Below are 18,374 nucleotides of genomic sequence, written 5' to 3' on the forward strand. Positions count from 1 at the left end.
TGAAGAGTACCCCGCATATTCGCTTCCAGTTAAACCAACCATCTTGTAATCGGCAATTTCTCAATCTAGTATCCCATTGTCCGTTATGTAGGAGCCAAAATTTTTAAATTCTTCTACTCGTCTTAGTTTCTCCAGGCAATTCTATATCCCCAACCACTCCTGTTCCTCCCAACCACATATACCGTCTCCGTTTTTGACCTGCTCACCTTAAGTTCTCACTCTTCAATTACCATTTTCTCATCCTCCAACTTACCCTCCAACATTTCTTTGCTCTCCTCTACTAACACGATATCATCAGCAAAGATCATTGACCAAGGAGCTTATTCCCTTATCTTCTCTCAGTACATATATAACGAGATTAAACAGGTAGGGACTGAATGAAGTCTTGATGAAAACCAACCGTCACTGGGAAACTTTCGGTCAATCCGACACAAATCCTTACTTTGATGTACGCTCCCTCATACATATCCTTCACGAGCCTTACGTACTTCGCAGAAACTCATTTCTCTCTCATACATCCCAATAGCCCTTGTCTACAAACTGTACGTCGGCGTCGTACGCTTTCTCAAGATCTATAAATACCAAATGTAGCGTCTTTTCTTCTTGCCGTACTTCTCTATTAACTGTCTCAACGCAAGGTAGCCGGTGTCCTCCTTCCTAGCATAAACAAAAACTGTTCTTCTCCTAAGTTGGTTCAAAAATTTTCATTGTGTGCGACATTAACTTTATCCCTCTATAATTCTTACAGTCCTGAATGTCACTTTTATCTTATCCTCTTTTATCCTCTTTATCTACAATGATACCATCACACTCTCTTTAGGTATTGATCATCCTTTATTCCTCATATATCCTACTCATCATTTGCCACATAACCCCTTCCTCTTCTAGAGCCTTCCAAATCTCCACAGGTCTTCCGTCAGGTCTTACTGCCTTACCATTCTTCGTCCTATTTAACGCCTTGACAACCTCGTCTCAGAGGATCCCGCATCCTCTGTCTCTCCTCTGTTGTTCTTCGTTTAGCAACGTTCTAAAATACTCATCTTTGCTTTATTAGAACATCGGTTCTTAACACTCTTCCATCGGCACTCTTAATCTGTCGCACGTGATTTTCCTTTGATGACTTGTTTCTTGCTTTAGCAATGTTAGTATTTCGATCATAAATAAATTTGTATTTTCAGATTTACTATAAGCATTCGTGATATACTAACATGGGTCAACTTTATCAACACTTGTTCTGACAAAATGGAACTAGCTGAAGCATATGTTCATGGTGCTTATTTGACGTTTCTGGATAGTTTAGGATCAGGAATCACCAGCACAGAAAGGTAAGTGTTCAAATTGTAACTATATATGTAACTAATGACATGAAACTGTATATAAAATTTGGATGAGAGTGATGACATCTTAAGAGCTTCTGTAGTAGATTATTTATTCTAGAAAATGTGTCTAAACTTGTTTATACAAATTAACAAAGTATTTTACTGAATGTCTTGGGATAATTTGAATTCTCAGCCAATTTACGTTTTATTATAAAACGAAGATTCTTTTAATAGGATGAGGTAGGTAGAAATCGTTCCCAAACATTTCAATGGAGAACATCACTCCAGTGTTCAAAATATTTTTTTAATAGACTTGTTCAATCATAAGGCACAATTATACATAAAACGCAAGGGACCTGGGCTTTGGCTTACTAGTTCCGAATGGTTTCACATAAATCGGGTCTTTTGTTAAAAGCATCGTCATTTCTAACGGACTTTTTATTAGACTTTCCAGATTAAGATCTTAATATTCACAAATTCAGATGTTCCTTTTTTGTAATAGGGAAGCTCCATCGTCAATTATATCATTTGTACCGAAAATCACTAACATCATATTATCACTTAGCTCTCCTTTTAAGAACCGATCTGACCAACCCTCCTACGCCTACTTTTGCCATATATAGGCGATATTATCTTAGAGCCAATTAGAACCTCATCCCACCAAATTTTTTCAAAGTAGAACACATTTCAACTACCGAATAAGTAGACTAAAATATAATCCAAATATACGTGCCCACTTCAGTTGACATCTTGATCTTTAAAATGATTTCTTTCTGGGACTTCCAGACCGAATTATGTGACTTATTCGACATAAATTATTTTCACCGAGAGTACCAAATTCTCGAACCAATCCTGAGCTCTAATCAAATAAAGATCTATTCCTAAATATCACTTACATATCGGAAATCAAATATGGATTTCCATAAATACCGAAAAAATGTTTAAAATGTCCTCCAAGACACACTTCAATCACCCAACCACCTGAGTTTCTACATAAATTTTAAAAACAGAACCGAAATTCAAGTCATAAATATATTCAACAATTATATTCGTCGACCGGACTTCTCGATCGTATAAGGATCCTATCGGAGTCCTATCCCCAATCACTGCCCCTGCCAACGAACACACTACCCGGGAACATAGCTCCTGGTTCCAACAGCATCCATTACAGTTGCTGTAAAAAAACTTCCACGCTGTATATTGTCAATGCGACTCTTAAACTTTCCCATTTTTCTGTTTTCTGGAAAATAGCAAACATAATTATGATTTTCAAAAAGAAGAAATTCCAGACCGACCCTGAATCTTACATACCAATTTCATTCCTTAGCACTTTAGGCAATGTCAACGACAACATTCGGAAGAAGTGACTTGTAGAGTTCCAAGATAGCGACAATATCATCCCAAAGTTTCAATTTGGATTCAGACCGGGTCACTACTCAAAATGCATTAACAGAAGCCGTCACAAACATAACACAATGCATTAACATCCGTCAAAATTGTGCAATAGGCACCATTTTTGACATCCAAAAGGAATTTGGTCAGATTAAAACGCTATATTAAATTGGACTTTCACTTCCCCCTATCAAGCTAATGCACTCCTGCCTTAATGATAGAACAATTCATATTAAAATTTCAAAATCCCAAAGCGCCTCATTCACCCTAGAAGCAGGGCAGTGGCGGCGCAAGATCCTAATTTTATGTGGGCAAGATACATTTTGCGAAGCTCTCAGCTCGCGCATAAAGACAGATTTTTTAAAACAAAAAAACATGTGCCATTTCATATCGTCCTCATAATCACGGGCCCTTTTCTTTTTCATTATTTTTTTGTTTTTAAATTCACTCGGCAGGTCATAACATCTTCTGCCAATAAATTGTTGAGCATCAAACAGAATTTTTCAAATCCATTTTACCTATATTCTTTGATAACTTCACAAAATGTATGCAAATGTTTAAGGGCAATGCTCAAATGGACTTGTACAGATTGCCATAGTTTGCTTATCACGTTTACACGCGATAAAAATTTATACCATACACTTAATAATATTACAATTTCTAAACTAAGCATTTCGTTTAATACTGAATCACAATCACTGAAAGTGTAAATCTTTCTATGCGTCCTAGAACATCATCAAATTGAAATAGTATGGACTTAACTGCTTCGATTTTGCTTTCCCATCTCGTGTCCGATATAGGCTACATGGTAAGTATAACAGCAAATAAATTTTTTGGATAAAACCAAAAAATGTTTTTGCTGTCACCGAAAAATTAACGGCGCCTACCAACAGTACAACAGACAGGACTTAGTTCTAACGTAAGAAGAAGAAGAATCCAAAATAGATTTGTCATTTTCACTTGTATACCGTAAGTAAAGCGTTTCGGCCGATGAAAGAGGGGCACGGTAAGATAAGAGCTCACGGCTTGATGTTCGGTCATTAATTATTGATTCCTACTAGATGGCGTAAACATACTAGAAAAGCAAAAAACCGAAATTATTTCTGTTATCTAACATGTCAAGTCAAACTAATTTGTCTTTTTTGTGTGAAACAGATGATATAGTCTTAAGATGTCATAAACTTTTATACAATAGTAGTATAATTGTGTTTTTTATAATTCCCAACGTAATATATTTCAGTTTAAAATCGTTGGAGCACTTCAAATCGAAATGCCTTCAATTTTTGTCGACTCCAGCAATCCAAACAACTTCCCAAACTACATCCGTGGATTTAAGTAACTTGCAAGTTGAAAATATCGCAGGTAAATTCGGTATAAAACCGTTTTACATCGAAACTAATCCAGAAGTAGCAACTACAACCGAATTTACATTTAACGCTCCAACAACTTTATATAATTCACTTCGACTTTTACGAGGAATGCAATTGAATAAGGCGATTTTACTTGAAGGTAGTCCTGGAGTAGGTAAAACCAGTTTAGTTACGGCTTTGGCTAAGTTTACCGGACATAAATTGTTTCGGATCAATCTCTCCGATCAAACGGTAAGTTTCTAAAATTTTCTTAAATCTCTAGTATTACTTCAAGCATGATGCTAATAATAAAAGTATCTTGGGAATACAAAACCTAAATATAAATAAATCCTTCCAATGGTAACTAAAATATCTCATACAAGTTGTTCAGAAAGAGTACCGGCGTATTGTTTTTGTTTTAATGTTGTCACATTGAAACGATGATTTAATAATTCACACTCATCTTTTCTGTCATTGGAAATATCGTTCTCGGTGGAAGTGTGGTTTCGTAGATGGCTCCGACAGCGGAATCCAAACGCAGCTAACTTCGGTTGAGATTCACTACGAATAATTATATGGTGGCCGATTTCTAAGCTCTGCTGCAGTCCAGTACTAATCACTGCATTCAAAAATAAATTTGTATTATTTGGAGATTTTAGATAATGTACATAAATTATTAATGTTGTGTTTTGTGTATAATTTTTAGGTAATATCGTAAAAGGATTGAAAATAGGTAATTCTGAATATCAACCGACCTTGCAAAAGGAATTTTTGTACACCTTGTACCTAGTGAACATAGTGAACTAAATTACTAATAAATAAACTCAAAATACTGATGTACTATATACTGACACTATATGTCCTGGTAAACTAGGGGGGGGGGGTCGTTAATAAAGGTGAGAAACACAAGAAAGATTGAGATAAAATAACAAAAAGGACAAGAAAGAAAAAAACAACTGTTAAAAAAAGGGCGCCACTGTTTTTAATTGTGAAAATCCCAAAAAAAAAATAGAAATTGGGTGTTTATAAGACAATGAGAAAAGTGCAAACAAAATAAAAAATAACTGGTTGTTTTTGTTTGCTTTTTATATTTAATTACTAGTGACATAGGTGCTTTTAACCAATATTGTACTGTTTTGAACATATTATCTACAAGAATATTTTCAAATATTTTAAACTCTAAATCTGTAAGTAATGCATTGTTTATTCTCACCTTTTATTTGTACAAATTTTAACCATATTTTAGTTGTGTCCTGATGAAGCTGACAAAAAAATGATCGAAATATAGAGAAATAAAAAAAAAGAGTTTTTTTCAAATAACAGACCGCATACCCGTTACACCATTACAATATATATATATATATATATATATATATATATATATATATATATATATATATATATATATATATATATATATATATAAGTTCATTATTGTCTTATATGAGAAGCAATTGTGCATCACATGGTTCCATGAATCCAAAATAATTATAAAAAACAATAAAAATGTAAGATTGTGTACTCAAACTGAAGAATAACTGTTTAAAATGCGTAAACTAATACTGTAAACGTGTTTAATATTTTGGCCTTAACTTTTTTTTACTATGCATTGCGGCGTTTAACGTGAATAAAAAAACATACAAAAAACAACTTAATTGAGAAATTTTACTTAAATGTGCAAAAAGAACAAAAAATTTACTGTTTACTTAATACATTTCGATTTAAACATGTTTAGAATAGAGACTGCACAAAAACATTTATTAAAATTAAATATTTAATAAAATATTTTAACTAAACTTCCTTTAAAACTTTGATGATTGTTATAAAATTACACTCTAATTGACACTACACTACACATAATTGACCTTAGTAACACAAATTGTGTTTTTCTTTAATTTCAGCCAATTTTTCTCTAAAATGTTTTTTTCCAGGACATATCAGACCTCTTCGGTGCTGACTTACCAGTAGAAGGAGGAACCGGCGGCCAATTTTCTTGGAAAGACGGACCTCTACTTCAAGCTCTTAAAGATGGCAGCTGGATACTACTAGATGAGCTCAACTTAGCGTCCCAGTCAGTACTGGAGGGACTTAATGCCTGTTTGGACCACAGAGGTGAGATATTTATACCAGAATTGGCCAAAACCTTTTATGTTAAACCGGGAACGAGATTCTTCGGTTGTCAGAATCCTCTTAAGCAAGGAGGTTCTCGAAGGGGTTTACCACAGTCCTTCTTGAACAGGTTTATACAGGTATATGTGAACTCATTGACCGATAAGGACTTACATTTCATATTAAAAAATCAATTTAACAATATTTCTGCTGATTTATTGTTAAATATGGTGGAGTTCAATAGTAGGATGGTTGAACAACTGGAAAGTCACACTTTTGGACACAAAGGCGCGCCTTGGGAGTGTAATCTGCGAGATTTAACTCGCTGGTGCGAAGCTACTATCTATCAGCACAATATTAGTGACATTTATAATCCTCAAAACGTAGTGAGTCTGATTTACAGTGATCGTATGCGTACTCTAGCGGACAAAAATAAAGTGCAGGAAATATTTAGTCAAGTGTTCGGTTGCGAGGTCGGCGGGACTGGACCTGTCGCGTACGTTACTAATGACAGAGTGTATTTCGGCGACGTTTTTATCGAACGAAATCAGGTCCACGTGGATTCGAACGTGTTGAAACAGGACAAGACTTGTTTAGTGTTGAGATCGCAGTTAGACGTGTTGAGAAGTTTGGCGTACTGTGTAAATCTGAACTGGATGGCCATATTGGTAAGTATATCAGTTTATTATTCTGCATTTAAGGCTATATTTAAGACCAAGTCATTTTTTCAATGTTAAAAATATCTTTAAGATTTATTTTTCTGCATGTGTCTGTATATTACCGAAATTGTGTAATCTTGTGGTGATTTTGCAAAACAGGTTCTTAATTTCTTCAGCCAGAATATTCGTCTTCTGTGGACGTCTTTTATCATGAACTTTACTGTAGCCATTTCTTTTCTTTTCTTTTGGCCTTCAAGCACCAGCAACCGACGTTTCTCTGCAAAGTTGTAGCCAACGTCGTTCAGCAGTGGTTTCGATCGGAGACGTGGTACTCATGAAGCTCCTACGAGATTTCCACCTTGATATTCCGATCATCCAGTTCCAATCAACGGGTATAAGTCATGGACTGGAGTAGATTTCAAGCAACCGAATATTATTCGGGTCGTCTGGTTTATAGCCTGATCAACATGATGAGTGTAAGCCGAGCGATTCCAAACTGGAGCTGAATATTCCGCTTCAGAGAAACACAAAGCTATAGCTGATGTTGAGTTCCTCAACTTGTTTCAGCAAATTTTGAAGGACCGAAAGAAAACACTGTTTACTATTGTACCGCCAGGGACGGCTTCGGTCAGAATAATTGATAGACATATACGTGAAGAAACTGAAATATCCGATAACCAGTTTGTTTTATGCAAGGGAGATTTAAAACAAATGCAGATTTATTGCTTTGTCCATCATTTGATACTTTAAGTATGTCTTCAAGTCTACATCATTCCATTAGTCCAATCTCTAATGATGTCACTTTCTTTACTGTTGCCTTTGACAAGGCGGGATTGTTCGATATAACAAGGTAGAGAATATATGGTGTCCTGCTGCAAGTACTACTACAAAGTGGCCCACATATTGTTGTAGTCGCTGTTGTTGAGTTATCTCACTACTTAAGGACTGTCACTTAAACAGAGGAACAACTAACAAAGTAGCAACGAAATTAATTGAATGAAGGGCACCAACATTGTAAAATTTGTTAAAAGTCAGAGACTGTCATGAATGGGATATAACCAGAGATGGTTTAATGATGTGGAAGACGATCTGAAAACTATGAATGTAACACAATGGAGGAGAAGGGCACAAGGGAGGTATGAATGAAGGACATAGTCAGAAAGGCAAAGACAAATTCAGGGTTATGATATCAAAAGAAGAAGAAGAGGATATGAAATTACTTGATGACGATCGGTCGGTGAATTTCCTGTTTGTCCAGGTTATTGGAGTGCAATTGGTTTACAAGTAAAGGGTTACTCCCTATTTATAATTCAGTATGTAGGTGTTCTGTGTGTATTTATAATTCAGTAGAATACTAAGTAGGGAGAGTACGGAACTTGCTGATATTTATGTTCTGGAGGTCCACCGTCACAGCTATCTGAATGACACCCAACAACAAGTCGTGAGATATTCACGGGTGGTCCGATAAGTACTTAGCCTAACAAAGAAAAACGAAAATTTTGGTAAAGTAACGACTTATTTTTTAACATAGTCTCCTTTTAGCTCGAAACACTTGACCCAGCGATTTTACAACTTCTCTAATCCGTCTGCAAAATACGTTTTCTCGAGGTCTACAAAGTAGGCTTCTGTGGCGGCGATGACATTTGACTTGAATTTTTGCCGGCAAATGCCTTCTTTAAGTTTAGAAACAAAAACAAGTCACACGGGGCTAAATCTGGAGAATACTGTAGATGGAGCAATAGTTCGTAGCCCAATTCGACCAATTTCGCTGTGGCGACGTCGGAGATATTAGTTGGTTTGTTGTCATAGTGAAAGAGCAATTTTTCTTTGCCAAATGGGGTCGTTTTTTCTGCAATTCGGCATCGAATCAGACCAATAATTCGGCGTAGTAGAGCCGTGTGACCATTTTGCTTTTCTCCAGCTAGTTGGTGTAGAGCACCTCTTGTGACTCCCAGAAAATGGCTTGTCTGGATTGAGTAAACGCGGCAGAAATTACGCCGACAGCTTTTTTACGCCCAAAATTTCATACAGGATACGACATACGTGGTCTTTTGAGATGCCTACTATCTCAGCTATGTCATACACCACTAGGTGAACTTCCCATACTAGGATCGTGAATGTTTGTCAGGTTATTATTCGTGGTAGCCATTTTTGGGGTACCGAGACGTGGCTTATCAAAAACTGACGTGCGATCACATTGAAACTCAAACCAATTTTTGACTGTTGCATCGATGTAGAAGAGTCACCGTACACAGCATCCAAGCGCCCTTTGATTTCGCTGCGCGATTTCCCTTTCAAAATCAAGAATCGAATCACCGATCGATATTGCTTTTTTCCATTTTTCTAAAATCTGCTGCTTTCATACGCGGTCAAAACAAAACCATGAGTCTGATTCGGCTGAAATTTTGACATTAGCCATCTAGGAGAATGTATTACACGATAGTGGATTTCTCTTGAGATAGTAGCGCCATCGTCCGTTGAGGATAACAACTTATCGGACCGCCTACGTATATTTAATTAAATGTTTTTATACCAGTATACAAATTTTATCTCCGATGTATTTAAAAATAGTTTTATCAAGTGACTCATGAGGCTTATTTTCTAAATATTTTTATACTCCCTTCTTTTTAGACAGTTTTTTTAAATGTATTTTGCACTAATTTATATCGCATTCATTGAAGTGCTTGATGATCTCCGACTCTATTTCATTATTTTACGGATACTATCAACGCATTAACTTTATCTAAAAGGATATCCGGGTCTGTTATGGTATACGTTATTTTTTGTTAGTTCTGCTTTAAGGCCGAGAACAATTTTTCACGCAATTTTTTCATCTTAATTTGTTAATTTTACTTATTCGATATGTAAAATTGGATTGACTTTTGTCGAATTGACCGAAAGTTTTTCAAGGATTACGCTTCAGTGAAGCCCTACCTGTTTAATCTTGTTATGAATGTACTGACAGAAAAGAAAAGGGAAGGGCTCCTTGATCAATGTGCGGATGATGTGTTAGTGGAGGAGAGCAAAGAAATGGAGGAGACTTTGAAGGTTTGGAGAAATGCTGTTGAAGAGGGAGGACTTAAAGAGGTAATCGTAGGAGACATCGAATTGCTTAGGGAAAAAAGGACGAGTAGGAGAATTTAAATACCTTGGCTTTTACGATTAGAAAGGAAAATGGGAGACCAGAAATTGCCCACAGGATACAGGCTGGTTAGTTTAACTGAAAGTGAATGAGCGGGACACTCTGTGATCGATAAATCGGGGAAGGGCCGAAAGGAAAGATGTACGAAAGTGTGGTGAGGCCTGCGTTGGTGTATGGTCGTGAAGTGGAGCATGTTAAGCAGGTTCAGAAAAATAACTAAGACTAGAAGGGACAAGATCAGAGACATAATTAGAGAAAGAGCTGGGGGTGACTACAGTCTCAAAAAAGGTTCAAGAACAAAGACTGCAATGTTTTAGTCACATCAGAGGAAGAAATGAGAACTATGTGGGATGAATGATAGAGCTGTTAAAAGTTTAGGAAAAGAGGGGTAGAGGAAAACCGAAGAGAAGGTGGATGGACTGTGTGGCAGAGAGGAAGGTTTAAGAAGACACCATGGACAGGAATGAGTAGCAAAGTAGAATAAAGAATATCGACCCCTGAAAAAGGAAAAGCTGACGAAAAAGATGAAGATATCTGCAATTATTTCTCCTTTGTCATTTTACATTTTTTCCTTCAGTTTCAATGTTTCAATTTCTCTGCATTTATCTTTGAGTTCTTGTTCCTTTGCGTCTCTAATATTTTTCATAATTTGGTTTTTGATAATTTGTTCGTATCATAACACAAAAAACATATCATTAGAGAACAGTACTAAGAACTACAATTCTCCTTTTTGTATAACTATTGTATTGTGCTCTTTTTGCTTACGTCTTCTATTTTATTTTCCATATTTCTTTACAGGTTGGCACTACCGGAAGTGGTAAAAGTAGTGTCGTGAAAACACTTGCAAGTTTAAGTGGAAAAACGTTAAAGACTTTGCCAGTGACTTCAGCAATGGATACAACCGACATCTTGGGAGGATTTGAACAGGTAAGTTGATTTTTTGATCTATTTCAGCGCTATTTTCTATTTCCATAGTTTATACACGACTACATATGAGCATAATATCGGTGGAAAAAGTCGAATCCCTTTAGTTTTACTTTTATTCTTCCAAGATTCTACCAACTTTCGAGCCATTCCTTGAAAATCCTGTAATTTTCGAACATTTTTTAGCAGTATGTCAGTCGATTTGAAATACAAATCACGCTCAACAGAATGCAGTTCTGTCTATTGTCACCGGTCACTCGTCACCTGCTATTTTCGCCTGTCACTATTTATCTGTTACTTATCGAATTATGAAGACACGAGATATGACAAGATTATTTTGAATTAAAACACACTCGATACATTTTAAATTTTATTATTTTTAAACTAATTCTCTCTAAACATAGAATCAATGTCATCTTCAAATTATATAATCATGCAGTGCAATTCCTTTCTTATACACTATTATGTAACATGGCATTTGAAGTAAATCTTTATTTTTTATGATATTCAAATTTATTTACATCTTTTTTTAAGTATATACATTTTTTTACGACTTATGTTATATTAGGCACATTTTTAGTTTGCTTATTCGTTAATTACATTTTTTTCGTAAATGTAGTTTCTTTGTGTGATATATACAATAGCTACAGTATACAGTGATGAGTGTCTTACCACCCGGCTTTTTAACGTAAGAGATAGAAAACCCAGTCACCTTATAAAATAAAAAGAGATAAAACTCGTAGAGGTGAGAAATAATCGATAGAAACCTATAATTTACATTACATTACATTACCACTATCGATAGTCTCACACCTTTAGACGTTAGCTTCGAGCTAAATCACCTCGATCATACTTATTATGTGTAACGTCGTATGTGTGACGTATTTCCATTTTTTAATTTCGCATAAAGTAAAAACTGATTGACCACAATAAAGCAAAAATGTGAATAAAATAATTTAATTAATAGTAATTATTTAATCTAAATTTTTAAATTATGAACCAAGAATAATTTCTACCATGATTTGAACAGCAGCAGAACAATAACCCAAACTGTCACTAAATAATTATAAAAGTCTGATGGATCAGAGTTCAAGGCACGATGTTCTCATCCAGGCGCTCAGGGTTCGAATCCAACTTGGAAGTTTTACTTTTTTAAAAATTAAAATTTGAAATTATGCAGATATTATATCGTTTTGCTTTAAATCACTAAACATTTATTTCAGTCTTTATTAGAAGTGTTTATAGTAAAACATGAAAATCTTATTGAAAAAAACAATGTCGTACTTTCGAAAATAAAGTAAAAATTCTTCAAACATAAAAGAACGTTCTAAATAAATGTACTTACAAAAAATGTTTAAATAGGTAGAAATTCTATAAAAATATTCTAAATAAACGTATTTTATTCTAATGAAATGTATTTACAAAAATGTTTGAATAAGCCTCCATTAGCAGCAGAACAATAACCCAATCTATTATAAAAGTTTCGTCTAACATTAGTTAATGTTTCTGGACTAATACCTCTCATTGAATCAAAGATCTTTTCTCTTAATTCTTGGAGAGAATTAGGCCTATCGTCTTAAATTCCATATAGTTTGGACTTGATATATCCCCACATAAAAAAATCACAAGGTGCAAGATCAGGTGATCTTGCAGGCCAAAAAATATCTCCGTGACCACTAATCAATCGATTAGGAAAAGTCGCACTGAGATATTCACTGACGATGCGAGAATTATGTGCAGGACGACCATCGTGTTGAAACCATATGGAATCGAAAGGTATGGTAAATTACGAAGGGCTGGGACAATTTGATTTTGCAGAAGTTCCAATTATTTCCGCCCAGTCAACATACCGTCTATAAAAAATGGACCAATGACATGATTCCCTATTATTCCTCCCCAAACGTTTACTTTTCGAGGACGCTGAGTACGAGCGACATCAATCTGACGAGGATTTCCTCGAGACCAATACCGAGCATTCATTGAATTGTGACGGCCATGCAATGAAAACGTACATTCATCGGTGAACAAAACGTTCTCTAAAAAATGTTCATCTTGATGTGACATTTCCATTGCAGTTTGACAATTACCTGTACAGAGGAATTGATATTAACACTGAGAATTTAGTGATGGATTTGACATTAAACAGTCTTCACCGGATTATTTTGCATTCACAACTGAAGACTGTAAAACTGGAATTGAATTTGAATTATTTTGTATTTCTATTTTATAACATTGGAATAAGAATAAATTGTAAATAATGAGTTTTTCGAAAACTTGTTACCTAATATGTATCATATTTTTTATTATTTTTTGATTGAATAAAACAAAAATTGTATCCTTAGTGTGAATTGAACCCCAACCTTCTTGTCAATAGACCACGTCTCTAACTATTACACCAATTCCACAGACAATAATTGTTTTCGGACCGAACATACCTACCTTTAGTTTAGTCAAATATTTCAGTTGAGTTATTTTTATTATTAACTAACTTAAAGATTTATTATTTAAAATCGCTACTATTTAATGTTTTTTACTATAATATATCTTAATTTATTCAATCATTTATTCTAACATCAGAAATTATTAAAATAAAATATTTTTGAGGTCATCCGTATAATTATGACTGAAGTGAAATAGCCACGTTTAAGAACTAGTTTATCTCGTACTATCTCACAACTTAATCTATCTTCTATCCTTTCCGCTATTTTGCCGGGTGGTAAGACACTCATCACTGTATTTCAGCATTCTTAACGTGTAGGTTATTGCATAATATAAAATACATATGAAACATAAAACACATAATATACGTAAAACACACTCTTTTAACCAGTGAAGAAAATATTTAACAAAATCAAAATTGATTGATCACTATATGTATTTCTATCGAATTAAAAAAATGCATTATAATTTTATAAATAGTAAATATACAGTTAAACATTTATTAACCCTTAATATCCTAGTGTGACATATAAGTTACGCAATATTGTGTAATTTAAACAGCGCCCTGTAAGGAAACTTGTGATAGGATCGCATAGATGGTGTAAGTATTGTGCAATTTGACACTTCCTCTAATGCATGTTTACTAGTTTGCAGACATAGTGTGCGAAAATTTTGTGCTCGTAAACATTTAAAATAAGCTCTCGATCAATACTTATTTAAAAAAAAAATGGACATCAATCTAGAGTACCTACATTTATTTTTTTATCTTGCAATTTCTTAGCTCAAAAAGTAAGTTAAGCTTTACATAAAGGTACATAACCTACACCTTTCAAATTTTATTTAAATATTTCACTACCACTTAGTTCTGTGTAGCCCCAAAGTTCAGTATTACATATACGCAACGCTAGGATAATGTACTACCGTATTTCAGCAAAAATAAATATAAGACGTGATTTCATTCCCAGTGAATTATTTACTAAGATTTATAAATCATTGTTAACTGCCAGTTGGATAACGATGATGATTGACCAGATATCATGTATCAGGTATCAATTTCACGGCCGCTGTGTCATCACACGATATTCTCGGCGATTTGAGGAACAACGATTATTGCCATCTGGAGATTTACCAACAGAGAATTTTAAGAAACTATTTTGTTTACTAGCCGGTCACGGGAGGAATGAATCCTACTGCAACGCCCCTAACGAACATTTCCGAATTAGCGTTCTTAATTCTTAATTTTTTCATGTCACATTGTCACATGTCATGAAAAATATTCATTTTCAGTTTTATTGTGTAGTAGTGTAGTTAGTTATTAATGTTGAATTTTAGATTTATGTAAAGTAATTATCAGTAGAATTTTAAAATATCAGTTACGAAATTTAAATGATTATGCTCAAATATGATAGCAAATTAAAGTAGCAGGAACATATCAGAAAGAAAAATCAAGAGCTTAAACTGAAATACTGAAACTGAAGTTATATTGGTTATTAGATAGAAGTTCACAACTTACAATCAAAAACAAGGTAATAGTTTACAAACAAATGCTCCAACCAGTATGGTCCTATGGTTTACAATTATGGAGCTGTACTAATGAGAGTAACTATGCTATCCTTCAAAGAGTCCAAAACCGAATACTAAGAAACATAGTAAATGCCCCATTGTATATCTGCAACAAAGGCCTACATCGGGAACTTCGTATAACAACAATTAAATAAGAAATAAAGAAGATTGTCAAAGGTCACGAAAACTGACTCCACAACCATACAAACAGGGAAGTGTTAAAACTTTTAGATAATCAAGACCTAGTCCGCAGGCTCAAACCCACCAAACCTTTTGAACTTGTGTGATAGTGATCAATCTATAAATGTCACTGTCAGTTTAAATTCGGGCAGTTAGCCTAGCCACAACAGTGAAGTGTGCAACAATTATTATTAGATTCTAAGGTGAACCCTTGGGAATACCTAGGAAACTACAGTAGTAGATTAAGTTAAACATAAAATGCTGGTTAGTCTTAGGATTAGGTGCATTGTTAATGTAATAAATAATTAAAAAAAAAACTAAATTTTATTAATTACTACCTACAAATAATGGAAGAACACAATAAAGCAGAACAACATGATGGATTGATATAAAATATTTAATTAAAACTTAAATCTAACAGGTATAAAAATGTGAAATTTTTTTATTCATAAAAAATCCCTATTTCTTTTGTATACGAGTGATCGTTTTCACTGATTTTATTTTCACAATCTTGTAGTAATAACCTGATGTCAGAGGTACTTGGTTTTTGAAGTAAATTTTCAGATTTTGGAGTTTGTTTTTTCTTAGTACTAACAAACCTCACTTGTTTTTCATATTTCTTATTGCCAGGCTCATTGTAAACATCTTTTAATGTCTTACCTTCTTTTGCAATCAAACTTAGTATAGTGTCCATCATTTTTCCAACTTTCAATTTAACATCAGAAGTTAGTTTTTTTGAAGAAATTAATTCATATATTATATCCAGCTTAACTTTAAGATCTTGGTTTTCATAATCTCCTTTTTTAATCATACTTTCGTTTACCACAGTATGGATAATATCATCAGTTTCTGTCTCAGTTTTTTGAATGGGTATTGATGGCTGGAAATTATTTCTAATAACTGCATGTATGTGTTTGCAGAAATTACTTTTAATAAAAAAATCCAGGCAAGTACAGGTAAATTCATGGATACAAGTCTTACATTCGTTGCAAAAAATATGACAACTTTTATTTATTTTTAAACACTCATTTACCTTTTGAACATGATACTCTGTATTATTTTGAACTGATTTTACTTTCCAGTTATTTTCATCTATTTTGCAGATGTCTTTCAATTCAATATCCTTACTTCTTACATGTGTTTTCTTTATTAAATTCATTCTATATGAGTTATTACCTTTGACTTTTTTTTTCAGTTTTTTTATTACTACATCACGTACCAAGTTTAAGAGAGGATACAAACAAGTGTCTACCCTTTTATTCTTTTTTCCTTGAAAATATACATGTTTCAGTGTTCGATGCAATGCTTTTAAGTACATATTTGTGTTAATGCCCAGTCCTTTTCTGTAACAATATGCCCATAAATGACAACGACCAGCATAGTAAGTTTGGAAGTATTGACCAAAAGCCTCAGTATCCTCACAAGCAAATAATTCAGATAATACAAAATTTAGCAATTCTTGAAAATCGGCAGGATCAGTTGACTGTAATAACAAATGCAAGTACTTATACACTTTTGCTTTCATCACTTGATCACCTTTAATTTTATTCAAGTTCTTACGCCAATTTCTATCGATGTGCCAAGCACAAAGGAGGCGATTATCTGGTTTACTCATAATATTAGTCCACGCATTAAAAAATTCTGGAGCATCATCAGACATAAACACTTTACATTTGATGTCACCAGTTTGTTCTTTAATAGAATTAAAAAAATGTGTTAAGACATTGGTATCTGCCCTGTTTGAAAGCAAGAAAGCAGTAGGCACCCCTTCTCCAAATTCATCCACAACCATAAGTGTTGTTAATAAGAAATCATAACTTGTAGTTCCATGCGTTGAGTCCACACATATTTTGTCTGAGCCAAACAGTTTCAATTGTTTTTCTTGAAATTTCGTCATGAATATTAATGCGAAATCATTTATGTTAAATACATTAGGGAGATCATCTGAGCCTTGCTCTTTGTAAAATATAATTGAAAATTCATCTTTTAGGGATCTTAATCGTTCAACCCATAAACGAATGCTTATGACATCATTCTGATGTAGCTGAACATATTCTTTTAAAGAAAAGTCCCTGGTTATATTTCTCAAGTCTTGGCGATCTAAAAGACTGAGTCGTCCAAGGGATTCTTCAGAGTAAATCCCATTACGAATATCATCTAGGATTTTTTGGAATGACACACCTTCAGAGATTATTCCTTAAAAAAAAAAATGCAAAGTTAATACATTACATTAGAAAAAAATGAGACATACCTGCTATTTGTTTTCTTTCAGTTTTAGTCAAATTTATATGGGTTAAATTACAATTATGGCCAAAATGAGGCGTATACAAAGTGGCCTTTAACTGATTTCCATTACATATTAAATCCAAAGTTGAAGGACAAGTAACATCTAACTTAGAAAAACCCTGAGATTTTAAAAATTTCTGTCGATTGTTTTGAGACGTAGACATATATCTGCTTGCTTTAAATGACCTATGACAAACATACACTCGCGATCATAAAATCCGGGTCACTTTGAAAATTTCAAGTTTCTTGAATATTTTTTCATCTGGTGCAGTAATAACCTGTTTTTTAGGCTAATGTATTTTTTATTTGTCATCAATGTTTGTCTGAAAGAAAGAAAACACGGGGTTTTTATTGTTTTTATTGAAAAAGCAGAAAACAAACCAAATTGACGAAACAGACATACGAAAGAAAAAATGAAAAATACAGAACGTGGTAAAATATCGGTGAAATTTCAATGACTAATATCGTGTATTGCCTCCCCTTGCTCTAATAACCTCTTGCAGACGACGGGCCATATTCTCAATTTTTCTCCGGATTACATGATGTGGTATGTTATTCCACTCTCTCACTAACAGATCCTTAGGCTCCTGTGCGTTGTTAGGAGGAGGTGTATGGGTTTGAATACGTATTTTCAAATCGTACCAGAGATGTTTGATGTAATTCAGATCTGGAGATGTAGCTAGCCAGGGTAACCTCGTAATTCCAACCTTGTCCAAGTATTGCATACTGATCCTGGCAACCTGCGGTCAAACGTTGTCCTGCATAAAAACTGCGTCTTCTCCAAGCCCTGTCATGGTGGTCATAACATGTTCTTCCGGAATCTCCGTAATGTACCTTCGTCCAGTTAGGGACCCATTTTCGATGAAGGGTAATTCTGTGTGGAAGTCGGAAGATATACCTCCCCAAGCCATGACCGAGCCTCCACCAAATGACATTCTTGGAGCAATGCAAGCTTGTGAAAATCGTTCACCGGTTCTCCTCCAAACTCTTACACGTCCATCGGATCCAGTTA

At 34.3% G+C, this 18,374-nt stretch overlaps 1 protein-coding gene across 1 annotated transcript in view; it reads left to right on the forward strand.

Moving 5' to 3' along the window:
* Positions 1–18,374, forward strand: part of LOC140445284 (midasin-like) — a 114,614-nt gene that overhangs the window by 12,661 nt on the left and 83,579 nt on the right. The window contains exons 15-18 of the mRNA XM_072537214.1: positions 1,179–1,325; positions 3,952–4,312; positions 5,992–6,837; positions 10,769–10,897. Coding sequence (XP_072393315.1) covers positions 1,179–1,325; positions 3,952–4,312; positions 5,992–6,837; positions 10,769–10,897 — 1,483 coding nt within the window. The remainder of the gene's footprint in view (positions 1–1,178; positions 1,326–3,951; positions 4,313–5,991; positions 6,838–10,768; positions 10,898–18,374) is intronic.

The sequence above is a fragment of the Diabrotica undecimpunctata genome, chromosome 7 (genome assembly GCF_040954645.1).
Source record: "Diabrotica undecimpunctata isolate CICGRU chromosome 7, icDiaUnde3, whole genome shotgun sequence".
In the NCBI taxonomy this organism is placed as follows: Eukaryota; Metazoa; Arthropoda; class Insecta; order Coleoptera; family Chrysomelidae; genus Diabrotica; species Diabrotica undecimpunctata.